The following is a 23,100-nucleotide window of genomic DNA, read 5'->3' on the forward strand; positions in this document are numbered from 1 at the left end:
GGGCCTCTTTCCATAGAACTCTACCAGGCAGATCTTTGAAGAGGCCAAAGTCTTCCAAAGACCAGGTCATGAGCTTCCTTTTTGCTCTTCTTCTCCAGCCTTTCTGGATTCCTCTGCCCGTCAGGACTACGTCCCAAGGGACTCTGTCAATCATTCACCTAAACAGGCCAAATTCTGCCCTTGGTACATCCAAGGTGGCAGTTCTGCTAACCATTCTCCTTCCTTCTTCACTAACAGTAAACAGAGTAAACTACCATTTTGTGATCGACATGCTCGAGACAGCCCCCGACCAGCCACCAGTACTTCTCTGCTCACAAACAGAAAGTCTGATGGGGCTCCTTCCCTAGCTGGCTCCATCACCAGTTGTGTCAGCAAGTTCTGTTCCACACACTCCAAGAACCTCCTAGACCATTTCCTCTCTGCTGTGTTGTATTTCCAGCAGACATCTGGTACGGTAAAGTCCCCCGCAAGAACAAGGACTAGTGATTGTGACGCTTCTCCCAGCTGCTTATGTATTTAATCTGCCTCTGCATCCTGGTTGGGTGGTCTGTAACAGACTCCCACCAAAGTATCTGTCTTGTTGGCCTTCCCAGCTCTCTTAGCCACAAACACTCAACATTAATTGTCACCATCATCAAGCTCCAGAAAGCCTAAACACCCCTGGGCTATCCTACCACCTCTCCTTCCATGCCGATCCTTTCTTAAGTGAGTATTCTAGTAAGCATTGTGGTAAGTATTTTATGATGATTAATCCAAAGAGACATATCCATTACAACCAAATGAGAATTTAGCTTTGCATAGGGTTCTTCCTTAATTAATTAAAAAAATACTTAAATCTCAACATATTTATTTTAAATGTATAACCTGTTTCTTAATGAGTTTCTGTGGTTTATGCATGAAAGTTGGGCTAATGAATACTTGTTTTATGAAAGAATATTTGTGTCAATGGCATGAGGAAAGAGGGTGATTCTAATGAAGTGTAAGTTTATTTTTTTAAGTACATTTGGGAAAGTTCACATCAGGGAGCTTTAGATTCCATCAAAACTTTATTTTTTCTGTAAAACTGCCTGCTGCAGAGCCAACACATTACATGTGAGATCAAAACCTACTACAAAAAACATGTTTCCTGGAAATGCTTCAAATTTGACGTGCAAATACTACTTTTCAGTGATGAAAATCACCTCTCAACTAGAACATGACAAATTTTGATATACTATGAATCAAACAGAAACACTAGAAATAGGAGAAAGTAAGATTGGAATACTTACCTACAATAGTAAATTTAAATACTTTAGATGGTAGAGGCCTTCCTGCATAAGTGTCTGCATTACTTTCATTCAATACTACTTGCAGTTTCAAGGAGTAGTTACCAAGTTTCTGAAGATTTTCTAAACAGAAATAAAAGTACAATTAGATAGAAAAAAAAATTATACACAGACTGAAGATACTGAATATGCAAACTTACCCATTTTTTTAAACCAGTACGGCCACTTGCCTCCATGCTGACTGATATGGGAAATTATTTCTTTATTCTCAGTAGGTGCTGCAAAACAAACACTCAGCTACATGTATTTAAATTTTACACTGTAATTCTTAACTTTTTCAAGCATTGGTATTACTATTATGAAGTATCACTATCGTTTCTGGATCTAATAAACATCAATTTAGCTTCACAACTAAACACATTGATCACAGCTAAAAAAAATGAGTTCCCTGTCTAATCCCATTTTAATTAAAAATTGCTAGCCTCAAGTACATTGCACTGAAAGTAGAAGGTTTGTAAAGCTGAATTTTATTAACTCTTTTGTTGTATGTTCCCTATTAAGTATGAACACTCAGCACTCCGTGCTGGCAATGGATCAACTTTACAAACGACTGCAGCAAAATTGTTTAAATGGAAGCAATGGTAAAAATGTGCAGTTGACAGAACATGTAACTAAGATAAAAGAACATTCCTGTTTTGCTCCCAATTGTTTTATCTGTCTTTATAAACCTCTTCAGAATTAAAACACATACAAAAACAGAACAACTGAAACTCTGAGGCAGTTTTACTGACTGGTTCCCTAACCTAAGATAAATACAGAAGTAAGATTTATTATTGGAAGTGTCAAGAGGCATTAATACTTTTTTATTCCCAAAATACACTTTAGAATATAGAATGTGACTGTAATAAGACTACACAGAACAAAAAGAAATGCAGTAGAAAAACAAATTGTTTTACAGCTTAGCAAAACTGTTTCAAGACCCTGTTCTTGCACCAAATGGCATACATAAGATAAAGTAAGAGCTGTCAACTAGACTTTTATCATTCTCTTAACCGTAATTCAAACCCTAATTTTGAATCAAAGCTTGTATAATAAGATTCCCCAGTAATAGAGCAGGTTTCTCATAGCTCAGCTCTCTTGGTAGTCCATAGTACAGTCTGCCAAGTATTCCATTCTTCAAAAGAACTTCTTGCACATGATATTTGCTCTTGGCCTTTGTATGGGTATAACTACATTTCTCTCATTCATACAATTAGGGGTTTGAGTTTGACAGGTATGCCATGCCCAAATCATCACTTATAGGACCTTGTTCATTGTTCTGGTGAAGAACATGAAGATTACACTACTGATTCTTCAACTGAGTACAGAAAAAAGCTAACACAGGAAGTAGAAACAGTTAAAAGTACAAATTTCCATCAACCAATTAATGGGTCGGGAGACATGAAAGGTCTGGAGGCAGACTTTTCAGTAATCCTAGAACAACCCTGACAAAACAGAGCAATAGAAACACCAGGTCTCTCTCAAGTTCATACCTTCTGAAGTCAGGATGGTGTACCATACTAAGTTTGCGAAACACTGGTTTGTCACTCATACTGATAGGAGACAATTTGATAATCTATATTAAACGAACACCGTTTTTTCAACTCCAACCTCTTTATGCCCCAGGACACTACGCTGGACAATGGTCATGCATAGCAGCCAGCTCCCATAAATGAGTGCCATTAAAATACCATGTGTAGTCTCATGACACACATACTAAATTGTATGCTTCCATTTGTTGTAATATGTATACATCCATTTGTTTTCCTTTGACGTGTATCACTACAATAACCTCAGTGCTTCAGAAAGGTATTTTTATAACTCTTAACAGATAAAGGAATTCATTTTCCTATGGTGTATAGAAAGAAACAAGATAAACAAGATTTTAAGTTTCTACAAGTTTCAAATACATTTAATATGTGCAGAATTTGAGTTTTCAGAGAATTTAGTGTTCTAATTCTGTGTTCAAAACAAAACTGAGTGATTTCAGCTGCCCTGGACAGAATGCAATTCTTAACAATGCAATGTGAGAACATCAAGTGAAGCACCCACAAAATGGAAACCACTAAACAGTCAATTAAAAGAAACTTGATTTTTTTTAAAATTCTGAAGTGACTTTATATTAGATACTAAACTAGTCTGATTCCTACTTTTATGCAGCTCACGTAAATTGCTATGCTAATTACAGAAACATCCATTTTACCCATGTTCTTATGCATGTTAAGTAGATAGGCTGGAATTGATAGGCCCTCCTTACTTGTGACAGAAGTTGTAATCAAAGTACAGCATTAAGACATTAAATACACGGCACTGAGGCACTTGTCATTTCATGAAAAGTGGCTTTGAAATGCTACACAAACTGGTGGAGTATTGTCTAACTACCACATCCGTTTATCAAATTCTAATATGTATTTTAGATATATACATATTATAAAGTGAAATACCTTATCCATTATGCACTTTAAAAATAATAAAGATACAATTAAATATAATGAAATACTCACAATGCAAAATAACCTTGAGTTCAACAAGAAGTTTCTTTGAACCTCCGTGGCTTGTACCTGGAAGTTTTTGCATTGCTTCTCCTTTTTTATTCAAAATTTCTATTCTTAACGCTCCTGTATTTAAAATGAAAAATGACAGACTTCTAAAACATGCTGTGGATTAAAAGTGATCAGAGATGTCTGTATGCTTGTCTTTTTAACAAGAGTGCATGATGTATTTTTAAACTGCCATTTAATATTTTAGTATTTGGAAGAAAAAAGTATACCTATTGGTGTACCAGCAAATCTTGTATCATTTGGTAACAACTCATCTCCTTCAGGCCATGTTACTGATAATTTGTCAGGAAGCCTAACAAAAAAGAAAGGGTGAACATTTTTTCAGTAAGTTAAAATAAAGGGCAATTTATCTTAAGTTAAATAGACATGAAGCTATTTTTGGGGTAGGGAAAAAAAAAACCAAACAAATTCCAAGCTATTTCTTCTCGGTTTATAATTTTTTTTTGTTTCTACTGAAACAGCTGACTGCTTTCCCATTTGGGAACAAAACTGAACTTTGTTTAATTCCTGATTAAATACAAAAACTGTAATTAGGACCTCCACAATTATGTAATTATTACTTAGTGCTTACCTTGCCATTTCATCCTCTATGTATTTTTTAACAACTTTGTCAGACACTGTTCTGTCAAGTTTTGAGATTGGAATAATTTTTGTTTCAGCATACAATGCTTGTGGTTCCTGAAATAAAAATTCAGTGCAGTTATAAATGGTCAGAATTTACAATATGTCAGAGAAGAAAGACCTCCCAGTCAAGGGACTAGACAACTCAACATAGACATAATGCAATATGATAATAAATACTACCTGGTGACACCACAAGACTATGTTTTAAAATTTGCTGAAATCACAACGGTTACAAATGGATGCTCAACATACTCTTGATGCCAACTGTGACACTTTATTTCATATGCAAATTTTAACAAGTCAGATGGTTGATAATGAACAATAATTTTAACATATTCACATTAAAGCTAAAGTTGAGCATTTCTAGACTGCTGATTGTCAAATATTACATCATTTTCAACTGTTATTTAAAGGTAACTTAATTAAGTCTGACAACATGTTTAAAGATTTAATATCCATACTAGCTGTGTGAATCCCTTCTGTATTTGTTCTTACCAAAGCAATTTGAACCTCTCCTCCAGTGGCAAATATATCCCCATCATGGTCTCCATACAAAAAAAATTTCTCAATACTTCCATAGAATATTGGATGAGTCTTAGTGGTTTTCACCTGTAAGCAGAAGAGACCAATTAATACATTACTCCTGCATCAAATGTACAGTATTTGCCTTTCAGAGGGTTCAACTAACTTACCAGCTGCCCAGTTTTGTATGTTTTTCCATCCCACTCTATTGCAGCATACGTTGTCCAAGGGCTCTGCATTCTTTTGGATGGTATATCACTACGTACAGTTATTCCTTTAAAGACTGTGAATTTTATCTGTTTGTCGTATTTTTCATGACACTCTTTGAGCCACAGAGCAAATTCTCTGTCAATTTTCATTCGCTGCTCCTATAAAGAGATTACAAAATAAGTACATATTTACAATGTATTACAATATTTGAATCTGACCACATCAGAAGTCTGTACAATTGCAACAGTACAGAGATACAAAAGTACAAAAGAACAAACAAAAAAGAAAAATAAAGAAACAAAGAAACAGAAACAAAGACACAAAGAAAAAAAAGGATTCTTCAGTTTGAAAACACTAAAAAATTCTAGGAAAACTACATTTCAAGACAAAAAAAAGTGCTTCCCCGAGCAGCCATATTCCTTTAGGAAGAGGGTTTTTCCACAAAAACTGTCATATAACAACTAAATACAGTAATTGCTTAAGAAAATAAAAGGAAAAATACTGAGTCTTAATTTTTCAGATTTCAAGATTCAGCTTCACTGCTCACTAAACCAGAGACATGAACAAATAACAAGTGAGCAAACATTTCTGTATCACACACATTGAACTTCACCAGGAAGAAACACTTAACAGAATGCAACAATTACCTGTCCATTGAAGATTCTCGTGAACAGAGTATTCTTATCCTTTAGCTTCAGCTCCAGATCCATGAAAGTGAGTTTGTTTGTGCTGACCTGGAACTTATCATTGGTAAACAATGCACCAGAAATTCTGTTGTAGCACTCAATTGGTGCCAATCCTCTCTTCTTTGGAGGAGCACACCAGTCAAAACTTAAAAGGAGAAAGACATTGAAATTCTTTTTATAAAGAGAGGTTTACAATTATAGAAACAGACTGTAGAAACAGATTACCACTTACTCTTCCACAGTTGTGTATGGTATTAATCTTCCATTCCAAAAGCATTCAAAAATAGGCCTTTTTCCTCTGGCACCTTTTTCTACTATAAAGCAGTCATCATCATCATCATCATTTAACCCTTGATAAAAAAAGAAGTCTCCTTGAATATATTTCCTTAAGAAACTAATATATAAAGAAACAGAGCAATCTAAATTAAGAAGTACTATTGTTATTAACTTGAGCACAGTAGCAATGCACATGATATCAAGATCATCATATATAATATTAGGGTTTTTTTCCTGTTTTAGAAATACCAAGCAGAAAAACTAAGAAAGCTAAACAAAAATTTTAAACAGAAGTCAAATATTATCAAATCTACCAAATTTGAATATTTCAAATTTGTATGTTACTTTTTCCTTAGTTTCAACTGATGTTCTTGTAGTATCATAAAATCTTGTCCCAATTAACTCAAGATTTGCTTTGTCCAAAAAAAAAAAAAATAAAAACACCAACACAAAATATTTTAAAACCCCTAGCATTTGAAAACTCATCAAGACTGAAAAAAACATTTTAAATTAAGAACTTAAGACTACATGTTGTCCTTTGCAGTATTCTGATACTAGAATCTCTTCAATCTAACTGCTCATATTTTATCACTTTGTTGGAGCAAAGATGCAGTCAGGAAAGTGCAAAGTTTCAGCTGGACTACATTCGGAAAGGTTTTATAGTTTGAAATCAGATGGTGTTACGTCAAAGATCAGGTTTACTGGAATGAGTTACCACAACAGCCAATTTATTCACAAGATCTGTTCATCTAAAAAAAATGCATCCAAAAGAATTTCTGTTCCAACGCAACCTAAATCAGGTAACAATTTGCACTTCAACTTAAATTGTTCTAGTTTTTATTTCATTAAAACATTTAGAGTAGTAGCACTCTATATGACAGGACTGACAAGCAGCAAAACACTTCACTTACTTGATGGAAAACATGGATCATCAGGGTATGTTTCTTTATCATACAGGAAGGGATGGTATCGGATGATACCTTCAACTATACCTTCTTCTTCAACATGTGCCTTAAACTCAAAACTGTCTGCTGCAGTATTTATATACAATGTCTGCATGTCATCTTTGATCTCCCTCAGATTGACAATCTTTGGTACTTTTCCTTTTTCAAACATTGAAATCTGGAAAAAAAGGAAAATAAGTTGATTTTCCTTAGAGCAAAAGACTTACAGTAATAAGCATTTTGACAATTAACTGTTAGCAAATGGATTAGTTCCTACATTGTAATGCTAAATAAAATGACTTCAAAAAATTAAACAACATAACATCTTGGAATGCTGTATTTTAAAATGCATGATTACAGAGAAACAAGCACAACATGAAATAAGTTGCCATCAAAGAGGACTTTTGACTAACATGTATAAAATCTTTTACCTGAATGTCGATGTTGTTGAAAGGGCTTATGTCTTTTGTTACAGCATTAGCTTCATTTCCTTTCGGTCCATGGATATAATAGTGATAAATATGTCTGAAATACATTTCAGAAAAAAACACAAACCAGTAAGTGAAATTAAAAAATTGCACATTATAATTTTTTTGAAAATCAAAATAAGCTCGTATTTTTATTAAAACATAACTGGTTTGTTGCACTGTTATAAATCAACTCCTTGACAACATATATCTGGTAAAGAAGATTCACTAAAGGGAGTGACTGCTTTTCATTCCTCTCATCTCTGTCATGCACAATCACATTAGGACCAATTTTTGGGTAAAATAATTGCAACAAATTTTAAAAAAAATGCAGAAGTGCAAAAAAATAGAACTGTTACATGGCTACAGATCCTTTACATCACAGGGTAAACTAATAAAACTACTGTAAATTGTTCTGCACTCTGGAGATCAGAAAGAACTAGAGCCACAAATCTTTCCACACTGTTTCTGATACCAGTTTTGTATCAATCATCTCACAGTAATAGAAACATGTAACAAACAATGATTATCTTTAAGTTATTTATAAAAATTTGAATATAGGTAGGACTCACGAATGTGATCCATATATTAGAAATAATTTTTCTGTTGTAAACATTGTTTTCTAATGGGCGTTTTTCCTCATTTAAGAAACTTCAAAAAATCCACATGTCAGATAGATTAATTAATTTCATAGACATACGCAATTTGAGAAAACTGAGGAACTTAACTCTATTTACTTCAACTTTTCAGCAAGCTAGCTAGTTCTTCCAACTTCAAAGACTGAATCCTTAAGCCTTTGGGGGATCATGTGGACAAAAATGAGATTATACGAGTCAATGGGACTGAATGCATGACAAAAGTTAAATGCACCTGCAAGTTTATAATTGCTTTGCTTCTGACATCCACTGCACTAAATGTTCCCCAAAGAGAAATCTTGGTTTCCAGAAAACAGCTCCTCATAGTCTCATTGCTCAGGACTTTATGGTATGTCCAAATTGCTTAGTATTTCGTCTGCATTTCTTCAAAAGGTAGTCTCATGGCCTTAAGACATAGTTATTTTAGAGGTTCATCTCCACTTCAAAGCACCCAAAATAATGAGGGCTGTGCTGCAGCCTATTAAAGCAGAATGAAACTGGTATCATGCATGTGTGGCAAAATGCATGGCAGAAGGGAATGGGGAGGTGTTCAAGGGGTAAAGGGCCATTACAGCTGAAATAGTGATGCAGGACTGTGTAGCACTGGAAGGCTAAATCTGATTGGTTTTAGTGTTAACAGCTACAGGGCATATATTTGAGTAATTGCACCTGGGTTCCATCTCAAACAGAGGCAGCTCTTTCACTTCAAGAGATGGCTGGAAAGAACTAACACACTCTTAAGTGTGAGTGTTCACTTGACGAGCACCTGGAAGCTAATGAGGGACCTAAGTTATTCTCCGCATGTAGATGTACCCTACATTTTCATGAGGTTAAAAATAGTTTCAGCAACAAGTTTTTATGTGCAACACTGAATGATATTTCACATAATAAGACATTATTTGATTCTTATATTAATCCTCTTTTTAAGTATATCTATTATCAGATTATAGGTATCACAAAAACAAAATCACAGTTTGAAAACAAAGTTCTATAGTTCGCCAGATTTCAAAATTGGTCTATGACTTTGTATTTCAGTTTACATTCACAGATGGATCCATCATCTTAACAGGTAAGCCCAAAAACTATTCACAGGTATCTCCAGGCTCTGCAGGCCCACTGATGACATTACTGTAGTACAGAGTGGACAGTATCATATATCCTTCTCCCTCTTAAACTGGGATGAAGCAGCAGTACTTTTTGTTGTTGCTGTTTAAAAAAGCAAACCAACGAAAAGGTCCCCTAAGACTGCAAATACAAAGCTAGGTACCAATTAGAGCACAGCCCTGAGCAAAGTAACTGATGCAGTTATTAGTAATTAGATTAACAAATTATTACATTAGTAATACAACTTTAAGTTGAATAGGCTACTAAAAATTATAGTGGGTAACTATGTATGAATCATCAAGTCACATCTTTGGCTGGGGGGGCCCACTCAGTTGTGTTAGTTTCTGTAAAATTGGTTACGTAAGAATACTAATTGTAGCATCAACAGCCTTAACAGGAATAAGGCCAATGTCAAAGAACAAAAAGAAAGCAGTTCATAATTATCTGACTTTGTTAGTATCCCACTTTTTAAATCTTTTAAATCACCAACTTACGCCAGCTGCCTTGTCCAAAGATGAAAGTAGTTTTTCAAGTACTGCATGTGATCTGGTTGTACACCTGTAATGACAACTGCTGTGAAACTCTCTTTATCCCTTTCTTCTGATATTAGATTATGAAGAAATCTTTCATCATCACTTGTGATGTGAGTAGAGTCAGATGGCTACAAAAAGAGTAAAATAATAAGAGCAGGGATGTAAATTGAATTTCTGAACTCCCATCAACTTGAAAGGGATAAAAAACATAACAGAAAAGTAATACAGAACACATGATGCTAAGTACCACAAAGGATTAAAGCTTAAAATAAAAGTTTCAAATTAAAGTCAACAAGCTGAGAACGTGACATCACTGATCCAGTTTATTTTCAACTCACTTGCATCACAGCACTCAAAGTGTGCAGTCTAGAAATGCATTTAATCATGTTTAATATAGCACTATGCGATATCCATGTTCTCACCCATCAAGTGGAAGCATTAAGTATGCAAGACATTAAGTCCTCTTTAAGAAAACAAAGCCAAAAAAAATTATTTGCTTTTAAATGGTTAGGCTGCTTTCTATATCAGAAACTCAACTGGAAGAAACACTTTTGCTATTAAAACAAAAACAACAAAAAGGTGAATCTTCAATTCCAGATGAAATGTCAAGTAGTCTAACAGAAAGAGAGATTCCTGATTCCAGAAACTACTGATTATCTCTTCCTGGATGGATGCACTTTGCTCTTATGACAGGTTTCTAAACTGCAGAGAGACAGTGGTTGATGTCATGCTTCACGCTGGACCAGTGAATCCCTTACATTTGGTACATCCAGGAAGAAAGATCTTTTTAAAACAAAGGTTAAGATCCTTATAGTGAATGCAAACAACTGCTACAACTGAGAAGATATGTTGGAGTAAATGCAGCTGCACGCCTTATTTTGTAGGAAAGCAGACAAGCCCCACATCACTAAAGAATGAAAGGAGACGTGTCCTACCTAGCCATATTTAGGTGAAATAGTTAATCAAGGGTGTTCTACTAAGACTTATTTTCCCCAGGGAATCAAAGAGCTCTCCTTAACCAAGAGGATAATTTAAGCAGTTTTGAGACCTTCCATCAAAAAAAGACTACATCTCTTTTCTGCCCACAGTGTAGTCTCTTTTAAACCTAACAGGCTTGCCTGATTTCATGCAAACAAAGGACTATGCTAGTGATGGGATCAGTGATAATAAAGAAAAGCCAGAGCTGCTTGGTCATCATCTCCATGTGATTTGACAAACTTAGAAACTGCACACTGATGCTGAACAAGCACTACTCTGTACAGTTCACAGAGTGAAAGCATCTCCAAAATGTCCTTCCCAAATTCTCTGGTTGCCTTCCCACGACAGATGACAAACTACCAATGGCACCTTCCCCTACATTCCTAGCATCCAACTCAACTAGAAAATTATTATTTACTTGTTTGCAATATTCAATGGTCCAGAGAAGTGACTGCAGTGGAGACAGGTGCCTGTTATCCATCAAGGAAAGACCACCAGTAGGTATGCCATCAATGCCACTTCTCTTCAGTGTTATGGCCTTGTTCTGGAGTCCCTTTTGTTAACTACATCTTGATTTCTTTGCAAAAGTAACTTCCTTCACCAACTAAATGGCTCAAAGGCTCAATTATTCTTCTCACGCTAGTAATCTATTACAATTTCTATTTCTGCCACAGTATTCTCTTGCTCACATTGTGCAGTGCAGACCATTTTTCAAGTCATTAAAGAGACAAATTCACACATTTTATTTCGCATCAATATAACGAACTGGCTTAGGTATTTCAATGATTTTCAAAAAAATTCCTGAACCCAAGTTATTTATCCATTATCTTCACGCTTCACTTCTATTACTTGAGTTTTTCACATAATCTCTTCCCTCTTGGATAGTTACAAGTTACTTTTTAACTCTAATAGAGCTTTACTTGCATTTTTAAAACAGTGTCAGCTTAACTTTAATTTTATATTATTACCACAACTTTTCAAACAGTTGACTGCAACACCTTCTTGAATTCTTTGGTGGTATCTATGCACCTCATTCAGCTACTTTCCTCCAACTTGTGCCTGTTCGCTTACCTTCTACTTTGTATCACCCACCCTTCTCTCTTTAATATCAAACAGGGAGGGAAAGCATTTGTACCCTTTACAATAAAGCAGATTTTGTCCGCTTTTATTTTCACTTTCTATTTTTGTGAGTCTACCTTCTTAATGATATTGCACAGAGAACAAAAACAAAACTCTGACAATTCACTTTTTGTTACAAGTCACTGACCCAAGACTGGCATTATAAAAACCTTATTTACCTCCTGTTCCTTTCTCACCCACACAAAACACCAAGAACACCGATATAAACCCCACTAGATATGGGTTCCGGATCTGACTACCTTATCATACACAGCACCCATTTTTCCTCCCATCTGCACCCTTAGATACATCCTTGCCTTTTCCTCCTTGCTCAAAAATGTCCAAAGATCAGTTCTTTTCAGTCTTCCTCTTTATCTTACAGCTTTTAACTTAAGCTCTTTTTCTTCATGAAAAGCATCAGGACTGCTGAGTTTAGTTTTCAGCTAAATAGTTCATCTATTTTACAAAATTATGAGTATTTGTAAAACCACTGGGTTTTGTTGAGTTGCCTGGACTTTTCTCTCATATGCAGGTTAGTTTCACATATTCCTAAATAAGTACAATTTGGTTCCCTAATTTATTACTTATTGCTTTAGAGAAAATTCTTTTTTCTTTGTTTCATACACAACAAAAAAATTTGCTGTGCTTAGAAAAGTATTTTAAAATATTTTTCTTAACCTGACAAGTAAAACTGTAAAGTATTTCTGTCATTTAACCTTAACCGAAAAGAGGAAAAAGCATCACATAAAGTGTTATGATACAGTGTCTTTAAGCTTTTGGTTATGTCCTTTCACACTCCATGGTGCAAATCATTCAATAAGATGAAGATATCCCCAGGTAAGTATTACAAGAATATTACACAGTTAAATCACACTAACCTGGAAAAGGCTTTCAATTAAAAATATGAGAATCTTAAGGCTATTTACCTTTCTGTTTTGAATGAATCCAGTATATATTGCTTCTTTGTTTTTCTCCTTCTTTTCAAAATCCTCTTTAGAAAGGACAAGTTCATGAACATCCTGAGATGCTGCAGGTTTGCTTATCATCTGATGTTATTAAAGAAACAGCATTTAAAATCAAAATAAGATTTAAAATTAACACCATAAAATATTTCGATAGTGTGATTAAAAATTAGGAAATAACAATCTGATTGTGTGCAAATGTTCTAAAACAAAATTAAAGTCTGACATTGACTTACTCTGGCAGACTGTCCAACGAAGAACACTGCTTGTTTGCCTCCAACTCCGAAATACGAAATATCACTATTTAAACTACGAGGCACTGGCAAAGGGCGTACATATCCTGAATGATCACTGAGAATAAAAGGGTCTTTAATAAATTTTTTCAAGACAAAAGTAATTAAAAAAACCCAAAGATACTTCTGATCTAAAGCTTCTATTAAATTCTTTCTCCTGGCATTTTGTTAAAAAATCCTTCACTTTATACCTTTTAAAACTGCAACATCAAAAGGTATGTGCCTGAAATTCTTGATGTACTCTTTTTAAAAGGATGATGATAGAGTAAGTATTTTCCTAAGTCATCTTATAAAATATTTCTGCCCCTTCTCACAAACCAAATATTATTCAAATGAAAATGGCTTACAAAGCAAGCCTGATCTTTCTGACAGCACCCTTTCATAAAAACACTTCTAAGTAGAAGTGGGAAATAATGCCAACCAACTAATAAATGTAGACTTGGAGAGATGACATATGCTACCGGTAGTGAAATTCCATGTCTTTTAAGTCAGCTTGAACAGTCTTACCTAGTTTAAGACAAACATTTATTTTTCAATCATAGCAATCCCAAATGAAAATAAGGTGTAGATTGTATCCTACTATAATTTACACCTATGCTCCCATTAAGTGGTAGTAAGCCACAATTTAAACCTGCAGTTTAAGAATACTCTGCATTTCCATTACTAAACTTGCCTACAGCAATTTCAAAAGCAGTCAAATTTCTTTACAAATGACCCAGAATCACTTTTTATGCACTTATCTCCAGATGTTTAAAAGACATTGACTTTCTATTTGGAGATGTTTTCAATGCAAAAGAACTTCCCCCAGTTATATTATACCTTCCCACTGTCCCATTACTTTTTACACTACCTGCTCATACGACAAATTAGTTATGACTGAGGCTGTAATTCTCATCTTCACATTTACAATCCTAGGCTTAAGGTACTTAAAATGTAACTGAAGCTCAAAAACTGTACATAACTAATTCTGTGGAATTTTATACACTAGGATTAAACCTGGCTGTGTAGGTGGAAGATCTCTTGAGAACGGATTCAAAACCATAAAATTAATTCATGTAAGTAGCAAAACCCACTACAAACCCTCTACTTTCTCTTCTTTAAAACAAAAGAACTTATTTTGCCTAGCCTGCAACAAAAAATATACATCTTCAGGTATACTTTACAATACATTATACAGAATTAAGATTTAAATTAAAAGAAAACTTGAATTAAAACCATGTTTCTGTTTATCTGTTATTCCAATAGCATAACAGATACTGACTGGATCATTTAATGCACTACTGCAAGGCTTTCAGGTAACAGACGAACACAGTACAAAACTCCTCTGCAAGACATAGCATGCCCCTAACTGTATACAGGCAAGCAAAAGACAGTTTAGAAAAGGTCCCAAGAACAAAAAAGTATTCAGTGTGTCATAATAATAGAAGGGCAGTTTTGTGTTATGAAGCTTCTCTATCTCCTACCTAGAAAAAGTATGGGTCTATTTAATTAATCATAAAATGACAGGGTTTAGCCAAGTGTTGGTATACAGCTACGTCTTAAAAGCGTATTTTGTGGACCTTCGCAGAGCTTGCTAACTGTTGTAGAAATATTTAGAACTTGCTAACCTTTCAAAGTCACCTTGTCTTGTAAACTTTGACAATCTATAAACAGCCCAGTTGTTAAGCTGTTTAGAAGTCATTCCACTTCCATTATCGATCACAGCAACAGCTGGTTTTCCTTGGGAATCATCAAATAACTGGGGAAACACAAACAAACAAATCAACAAGGAGCAACAGGAAAAAAAAAGGACAATGCAAACTACATCTGAAAAAATTAAAGTTTCTCCATCTTACCAATTTTATCTGTATACTCCGAATACCAGTATTTCGGGATGTAGCTGACAGAGAATTGTCAATCAACTCAGCAAGGGCAAATGCTAAAGAAATAGAAGAAAAATAACCCTATTAGCGCTCAGAAAACAGACACTGACAGTAGTTTCTTCCGAGCAATTAGGATAACACATTATCTGAACAGAAGCAAGACCTAATACCTGTCAGAACAATCAAAATCACATAACATCTTGTTTAAAAAAGAAAAAAGCTTTTGTACATGTACTTTGTGATTTGTTTCATCATTGAATCTCACATCTCTCCTAACAGTAAGAACACAATTATTGGAAAGAACAATGATGAACTAACAGTTTCCTTACCAAAACAGATTTGTCCTTTCCATGATTAGGAATGAACTTTTATGACTCATATGAGAGTCCAAAGTACGTAAAAAACGGACTTTGACTTGTTAAAATATTGAGGGAAGAATGTATTAACTGAAGAAACCTGAACTGAAATTTTGTAAAACATCTAAAACTAGAATGTTAATTGCTTACAAAAACCACAAAGAAAATGGTAGAAATTGTTGAAGGATTTCAGTGAATGGTAAATACAACCAAAGTTCTGTCACATCCACGGCAATACACAGCAGAAATAGTCAGGCAAACTGTTTGCACAAATTTGTTGTTTCTAACCATTAATGCTTGGAGCTCTTACCTAATTAAAGTAAAACTACCTAAGTTTACTGGAAAATTGCATTTAATTTAGACAACAGAATCAATCTGAAAAAAAATACATCAAGTTCAGATTGAATTAATCTGCCTGATCAGCCTCAGAGAACAGACATTTCCGTTCAGTCTCTCTAAAAAGAAATCTTATTTCCTACAGTTTGCAGAGTTCTTCAGAATGCTATAGTGCAAATTACGCTGGCCATGCACTTCAGACATGTAAAAGAGAATCCTTGGGTACTAGTGTAACACAGCAACATTGAAGCATTTGGCGTTTTCCCTCAAGTTGTTATCTAAGTATAAAAACAGTTCTGCACTTTTTTACAGCTTTCCTCATTGCAAACAAGAATAGTTGAGCATCACTTGTGTGATCCATACTTATTATTCCATACCAAAGAACAATGGTCCTTCATCAACATTTGGAAATTGTTAGGTATTGCCCTTAGAGATGTTGTAAATAAGAAGCATCAGCTGCATTACACTTAAATAGGCTCAAAACTGCAATTTGCTGCCAGTGAAAACTTAGGCAAAAAACTGTTTAGTACTTCAGTCTTCTCCATGCTGGCTGCCACTGGACCCCCTCACCCTACATTTAATTTTTTTAGGGTGCAACTTCTTTTGTCATCCTTTTCTAATGTATCTGTAGAAACCCTTATTATTCATCTTCACATCCCTGGCCAAATTTAGCTCTAGCTGTGCCTTAGCGTTCCTGATCTCGTCCCTACCTTCCCAGGCAGCATCCCTATATTATTCTTAGTATTCATGCCCCTGCTTCCACCACCTATGCAATTCCCTCTTGTGTTTTAGTTTGACCAGAGGGTCTTTACTCAGCCATGCTGTTCTCCTGCCTTCCACACCCAGTCTTTCACTAACGGCAAGCATTCTTCTACTCCTTTATCTCTAAGGGTGTTTCCCACACTGTCCCATCCACCATGTCCTTAAACAACTGAAAAGTCGATTTCCTAAGGTTTTGTCCTTACAATACTTTATACCTTGCCTATTTAATCGAATTCACCACGGCATGGCCACTACAGACCAAGCCCACCTTGGCCTTTCTAGTAAGCTCATCTGTGTTGGGGAGCAACAAGTCCACTAATAGCTGCTGGCAGGAAGAAAGCACAGATCTCCAGAGAATGCTTTGTGTGGCCCTACACAACAACTCCTGTGCACAGGGATAGATGTACCATTGACTCAACTATTAGTGCACTTAGAGCACCGTATCCCAAACCCGCACCAAAACAGTGCCTTTGCTGGGCCAGGGAACAAATGATGTGCACAAGAAGGAAAGGGGAAAGGCTGGTCCTTAAAAATACATCTGCTATTTCTGGACAATTTTTATATTGTGATGTGCACAAGAAGGAAAGGGGAAAGGCTGGTCCTTAAAAATACATCTGCTATTTCTGGATATTTTTTATATTGTTTTAAAACAATGGGAATGGTATCATGCTTGAGTCTTTTCTTTTTTTCATTCTTTTTCTGTGCAATTTTGAACCTGCTGTACCCAAGGAGAACATACGTAGAAAGTAATCACAGCCACAGACAGAATTTTCAGAGAAGACATAAACAGAAATTAATTTATTCAATAAAACAATACAAAATGCTGGTTACATATTTCATACATCACTTAGATAAAAACTAATTAAAGCAGCATCTTTTTAAAGAAGTACTTGCTCTTGTTGGTAAGTTAAACCTTGTAGAATCCCAGATGGGAGAGCACACAAAATTCTATAGTAGCTCATACAAAAACTGTTCATGAAATCCAAAAACAAAGTCTACTGGTTTAGTACAGAAGACAAAAACCTAGTAACACACATCCTGATCTGTCTGAATGACATGCACAAGATTATTCACGCCAAAGTTATTTTACTTCTAAAATATTCAAACTTCTTGAAGAAGTATTGGAGGGGGTGCCTCTATAAATCTGGATTCTTAGGCAGCTACTTTTAATAATTTTTAGAAGAAAAATTTGTATGAAGAACATAGTTAATTTTTCTTTTACAGCTAAGACTATTTTTTAGCAGCTATAACTTTAAATTGAATTGCTCTTACTCACATTATATTCATACAAATATCATTTACACAAGATTACTTCTGCAGGTACTTACGCAAAGGATTTTGGCCCTCGCTGGCATAGTATTCGTACATGCCACTTTTGACAAGCGTATCGTAGTGAGGCAGAAAGTCAATTCGTTCCTTGGTTGCCAAAAGCAACATCTGATCAACTGACTGCAGCAGATACAAAGTAACTCCATCTCGAACAAGGTCGCCTGCAGTGAAGATGAAACGCGAAGTACATTGGAGAGCACTGCCATCAGGCAGCTTCTGCTCTCAAAACAAGCACAAGTATAGCGGCAGGTAATCCCTATATTTTCTTAGGCATTGCCTGCTCAGCATTTAACAACATTTAAATTAGTATCTTTTCACATTTCCAAGCTTAATAATGCAAGTTTTTTCAGGTGACAGCTATGTACATACCATTTTTTCCTATCATTTACAGAATTTGTGATGGAAGATACTTAGTATAATTGCCATCAAACTTGTCAAAAACATGTTTGTGAAAATAATTTTTTAACAGTTCTGGGCAAACTATTACAGGATGTGTACTTTCAGTTAATTATTGCATGTCACAGAGCACAAACAATTATCATGTGACCTTTATGATCAATACAAGAAACAGCTATAAATATTTTGCCATCTAAGATACTTACTGAAGTTATCTTCTGTAATTTCCTTCCTATTTGTCGTGGTGATAACAAACTTTTCATCAGAAGCTATGCCAAATGCCTACAAAAATTGAAGGTTATTTAGTTATGGTAACTAAGTAGTTCAAAAACTATTCAGATACATTAAAACAACAACAAAAAAAAGGCATGGTCTATTTACTTTGCCACAAGCTATTGATGAGTAATCAGACATTATCTCTTGGAATACAGTTGAACTTAAGATCACTTGTTTTCTCAATTTAGCCAAATCTGTCCATACTAGGGTGGTTTGGTTTTTTACCTGCATAAAATATGCTCTAGCGAATTTTAAGGAGGAGGAACTGTCTTACAGATAATCACCTTGAGGGCAGACAAACGAGACTGAACAGTTCTACTTCTGACTACAAAACTACAACAGCAATAGTTATGATCTAGAGGGTGTCCCATATTTAACTGCACTCTTGAGACATCAAACCAACCTAGTATTTCTTCATGTTGGATATTAAAGTCTTTGTTCTTCAATTATATCAAACATCTAAAAAAATAATAAAGATTTCTTTTGGAATAATTCTTCACTGTTAAAACACTGAAGTTTATTCTTTTGAACCCAAACAACCTTTGCTACTTTGATGCCTTCTTTTGAATGTGTTTGCTGTAGCTTTGGACTTTTTATCCTGCTTTCTATACGCATTTAAATACCTCTGCTTTTGCCCTCATTTTTGCACTGTGACATCCAACACTAATTTATTTCCCAAAATAATAAAATAAATATCTATATTTTCTCCTGCCTTTCCAGGACTTTGAAACTCAAGTAAAAGTCCACTCTGGTCTCATCAAACTCCATCAACCCACTCAGTCTTGCAGTGACAACTCAGACAAGTGCTTTATGCACTTTTAGCCAGATTCTCCCCTGAAGGAAGCTCTAGCATTCTCTGCAGCAGCTTGCCCTCACAGTTTCCCACATCTCTCTTTTCCACCCCTATTACTCAGACTCATGAAAATATTTTTAAAACACTGCTTATGGTTTCATTAGAAGCCTACTTTCCATATTTCCGTTACTTTCTCCCTGTGATTACATTAAAGTTACAGTTATCATCCATCAGCAAAATTAGAACAATTGTTGAATTTCTCATAGCACTTGGTGCAAGTGAAACGAAAGGAGATGACACAGAGACTGATATTCAGACTTAAGAACCTCGAGTAATACTTTTTAACTCTTCTACATTCAGATCACTTCAATTTTACTTCTCACATTACACAAATATTCACATAGCAAATCTGTGCAGGAAAAAATAGAAAATCGCTCAGAGCAAGAAAAGAAAGAAAGCTAACATTCTACTGTGCCATTCGAGGTCAGTGGTTAATACAGAGTAACTGTAGAGTTTTACATTTGAAAGCACGCATAAGCATCTTTCCCTCCAGCTATAATCACAGCTCCCCTGTTTTCTCAATTTCCCAAAGGCTCTTCTGCTCTCAGAACCTTATGAAGAGTGCAGTATTTACTTTAAGGCAGCAAGAAGTTAGGATCAGCTAGTGCATGTACAAGACAGCACCCGGCTACTGAAGCAGGGGCAGCCTCCTCCTTCTGGTCCTCTCCCCCATTCCACGGGTGAGCCTCAACTAAAACAACTCCAACAGCCTGGCAGGCTATGCTTTAATTTCCTGGGTGAACCCAGCATTTGCGTATCCGCCGGCAGCAGGTCCTTTCCACTTCATAAGTTACTAGGCAAGTACACGGACCAAGTTTGGCAGTCCAAACTACAGATAACTTTTTTCTTGGCCAGGCCATAGTTTAAGAGGCCATATCCTTTGTAAACTTTGGCCAGCTTTGGGGATTTCTCAGTTTCAGTGCTTCACTTCTATAAAAGACCTACTTGTTTTACTTCCTCACTCCCTCTGTCCTACGTTCTTGGTTATCCTAGTTCCCGTCCCTTCCCACTATTCCAGGTAGAAGTGATGGGGCTGCACAGCTATCCCAGTATGTGGATGTGATCTCCAGAAAGAGAAGCTGCTGGTCATTCCTGAATTAAAGTGAATCTACTGGGCAATTTACTTGCACAGTTGGTGATTTTCATTCAGTTCTGATAGAAAATGTTTGGTCAAATGTTTTGTTTCTCAGGAAGATTTGTGCATGTAAGAGATATGGTATCTTCCGTTGATAAGAAGTTCAGGTTTCACTGCCATGTCTTTTTCAGCCCAGCACTGTGCCCTTTTCCAAGTAAGTACTGAAGACGCACACAGCTCAATTTGATAAGATTCATGAGACAACCCAGCAGCACATTCATACGATAAATCTGAGAGTTATTATATGATAATCCAGACACACAACCATGATCCAGCTTGTCACGTCATCAAAATCTTCAAGAGTACAATACAATCACTTTGCGTGCTGAGTGTATGCTACCAGGCTTTGATGCCAGAGAGCTGTAGGGGTGACCAGTGTGAGAAAAGGCAATCAATTGCCCTGAGACAGCCATAGCCAGTTCCAGATGGCTCTCAAACCCACGGAAACAACTCACTCCTCACCAAAATTTCAACCAGAAGGGCACATGGCTTCTGCTCAAACTTATTAGGGAAGAAATAGAAGAGACAAATGAGAAACAATGGAGAAGATGCATTAGAGGAGACACTGACATTCTCCACACCAGACCAGGGATGGTCCCAAAGGTGCTGAGGCCCATGCAGGACCCATGTCAGGGCACAGAATTTCCCCTCTCTGTCCTCCTACTCCTATGGAGCTGTGACCTATGGCCAATTCATCATAGCAGAAAAAACCCAGTAAGAGCAGCAGAATAAAGCCCTGTACATGCCCTGATGTCTCACACCACCTGTTGTCTAACCAAAGCAATTGTGATCGACCACGGAATGTGCATTGGGAGAACAATGATAGATTAGACTAAGAATGGGGAAAGAAAGGCGTATGACAGAAGATGAGTTTGGAAAAGGGGAAAGAAAGGCATTTCTCTAAATGATTAATTTCCCCCCAATCAATCATCAGAAGTTTGTGTTAACTGTGTTAAAATTAAGAAAAAAAAAATCCCGAAGTTGAGCCTGTTTTGCACACAGCAGGATATCAGTCCTTAAACCCATGGAATGATACAGAAGCAAAAAGCCGTCTGTACAAACAAGAGAAATGCCCTCTTTATAAAACTGGAGGATCAGTCTGGAGCACCACCTATGCTTCATGATAAATAAAGTTAATAGCTCTCAATTTGTTGGTAGATGTTTATGACATGAGATGAATATAACGCTAAAGGAGTTTGAGACAATGTCACATGCCCAAGAAGTTTTCAGCAGAGCACTTCACAGTTATGATACATGAAAGTGTGAATCAACTGTGATACCTTTAACCTTTAAATCTGAATCAAGAAGCAAGGTTCAGTTTATACTAGCTCCAGTCACAGGTTTTCTTTATAGACGAAAAAACCCCACAAACCTCAAAACAAAACACAACCCCACAAATCACAGGTAACTCCTCAGCAGTTTACACTCCTTCAAATACGCCTCTGTTTCTTTTCTCTTTCACATATCAGCACAAAAGCTCAAAAGTTTTACTACTACTTGATCTGCACATGCACAGCGAGGCTTACCTGGCTACTGAGCCAACTAAAACACTCAGCATGAAGTCAACGTTGATTTTGCCTCTGGATTTACTACCTGCCTTGGAAAAAGTGTTCAACAAACAAATATTTAACTTTTTACGTGTATCACCACAGCTTGCAGTCACATGAATAGGCTTGAGGTGGTAAGTGAAGGAGAAATACCTTACTGTAAGCACAAAGTCACTGGCCTGCTTCCTCTGGTCCTTCAGCCTATTACCATAAAAGAAGAATTTCTGGTGCTGACTTTTAAAACTGAAGGAATGGAACACTCTCCAATGTGACAAAGGTAGAACAGTGAAACCGAAACTACAATATCTTTAGAAAAGACATTTAACCCCTTGGAAACCAAACCTTTCCAACACAAACAGTTCCCTACAATACGCAACTTCCGGACCCTTAAAATCCCATCTCCTCCTACCGTAACCAATCCAAGTAGGCAGCGCGTGAGAATGATGAGAATACACAGACTCAGAGCTTAGTGATGCAGCCAAAGGATAACAGAGACATAACATCCACAGAGCCACCTTCCACAGCCCAGAAGTATTTTTCTGGCTACTAGAACTGTATTGCCAATGCAAACCTCTTAAAGGGGACCTAAACTGTATCAGTTACATGTAAAGACACCTGGCAATGTAATTTTCAATTTTACTTAGCTACCCAAGATGGCAAAAAGCAATACAGTTTTTTTAGTATTTCAAATTGATCCAGCAGCTCCATTGCAGAAACTTGTTCAGGAAGCTGAAAAAATGAAGCTAAGAGCCACATCCAAACACTGAGAAGCCTGTACCCTTCTGTAATTTTGCATGTGATTAATTCAATATCCCATGCTATTTGCCAATTTACCATCTGAAAGACATACATTTATCAGTTAGCTATCCCACTTAACAAAGAATTATCAGTCCAAATTGAGAGAAATTTCTTACATCAACAAATTAATGAAGTGATAGCACACATTTAAGGGAAACAATTTTATTCTCAAATGACAGATTTTCAAGCTAAGAACTGTCTTTTGTATCATGTCTCTCAATTATTCATATGA

General features: G+C 36.0%; 1 protein-coding gene across 1 annotated transcript in view; it reads right to left on the minus strand.

Moving 5' to 3' along the window:
• The window catches only part of SMCHD1 (structural maintenance of chromosomes flexible hinge domain containing 1), a 69,545-nt gene that overhangs the window by 39,697 nt on the left and 6,748 nt on the right, over nucleotides 1-23,100 (minus strand). The window contains exons 2-19 of the mRNA XM_039549281.1: nucleotides 18,466-18,541; nucleotides 17,863-18,024; nucleotides 15,054-15,136; nucleotides 14,826-14,956; nucleotides 13,162-13,276; nucleotides 12,890-13,009; nucleotides 9,828-9,994; nucleotides 7,559-7,652; nucleotides 7,095-7,305; nucleotides 6,140-6,257; nucleotides 5,869-6,052; nucleotides 5,182-5,379; nucleotides 4,985-5,098; nucleotides 4,437-4,543; nucleotides 4,075-4,157; nucleotides 3,809-3,922; nucleotides 1,466-1,543; nucleotides 1,269-1,388 (exon numbers count right to left, since the gene is read on the minus strand). Of these exons, the coding sequence (XP_039405215.1) occupies nucleotides 1,269-1,388; nucleotides 1,466-1,543; nucleotides 3,809-3,922; nucleotides 4,075-4,157; nucleotides 4,437-4,543; nucleotides 4,985-5,098; nucleotides 5,182-5,379; nucleotides 5,869-6,052; nucleotides 6,140-6,257; nucleotides 7,095-7,305; nucleotides 7,559-7,652; nucleotides 9,828-9,994; nucleotides 12,890-13,009; nucleotides 13,162-13,276; nucleotides 14,826-14,956; nucleotides 15,054-15,136; nucleotides 17,863-18,024; nucleotides 18,466-18,541 (2,275 nt within the window). The remainder of the gene's footprint in view (nucleotides 1-1,268; nucleotides 1,389-1,465; nucleotides 1,544-3,808; nucleotides 3,923-4,074; nucleotides 4,158-4,436; nucleotides 4,544-4,984; nucleotides 5,099-5,181; nucleotides 5,380-5,868; nucleotides 6,053-6,139; nucleotides 6,258-7,094; nucleotides 7,306-7,558; nucleotides 7,653-9,827; nucleotides 9,995-12,889; nucleotides 13,010-13,161; nucleotides 13,277-14,825; nucleotides 14,957-15,053; nucleotides 15,137-17,862; nucleotides 18,025-18,465; nucleotides 18,542-23,100) is intronic.

This window comes from Corvus cornix, chromosome 2 (assembly GCF_000738735.6).
Source record: "Corvus cornix cornix isolate S_Up_H32 chromosome 2, ASM73873v5, whole genome shotgun sequence".
NCBI lineage: Eukaryota > Metazoa > Chordata > Aves > Passeriformes > Corvidae > Corvus > Corvus cornix.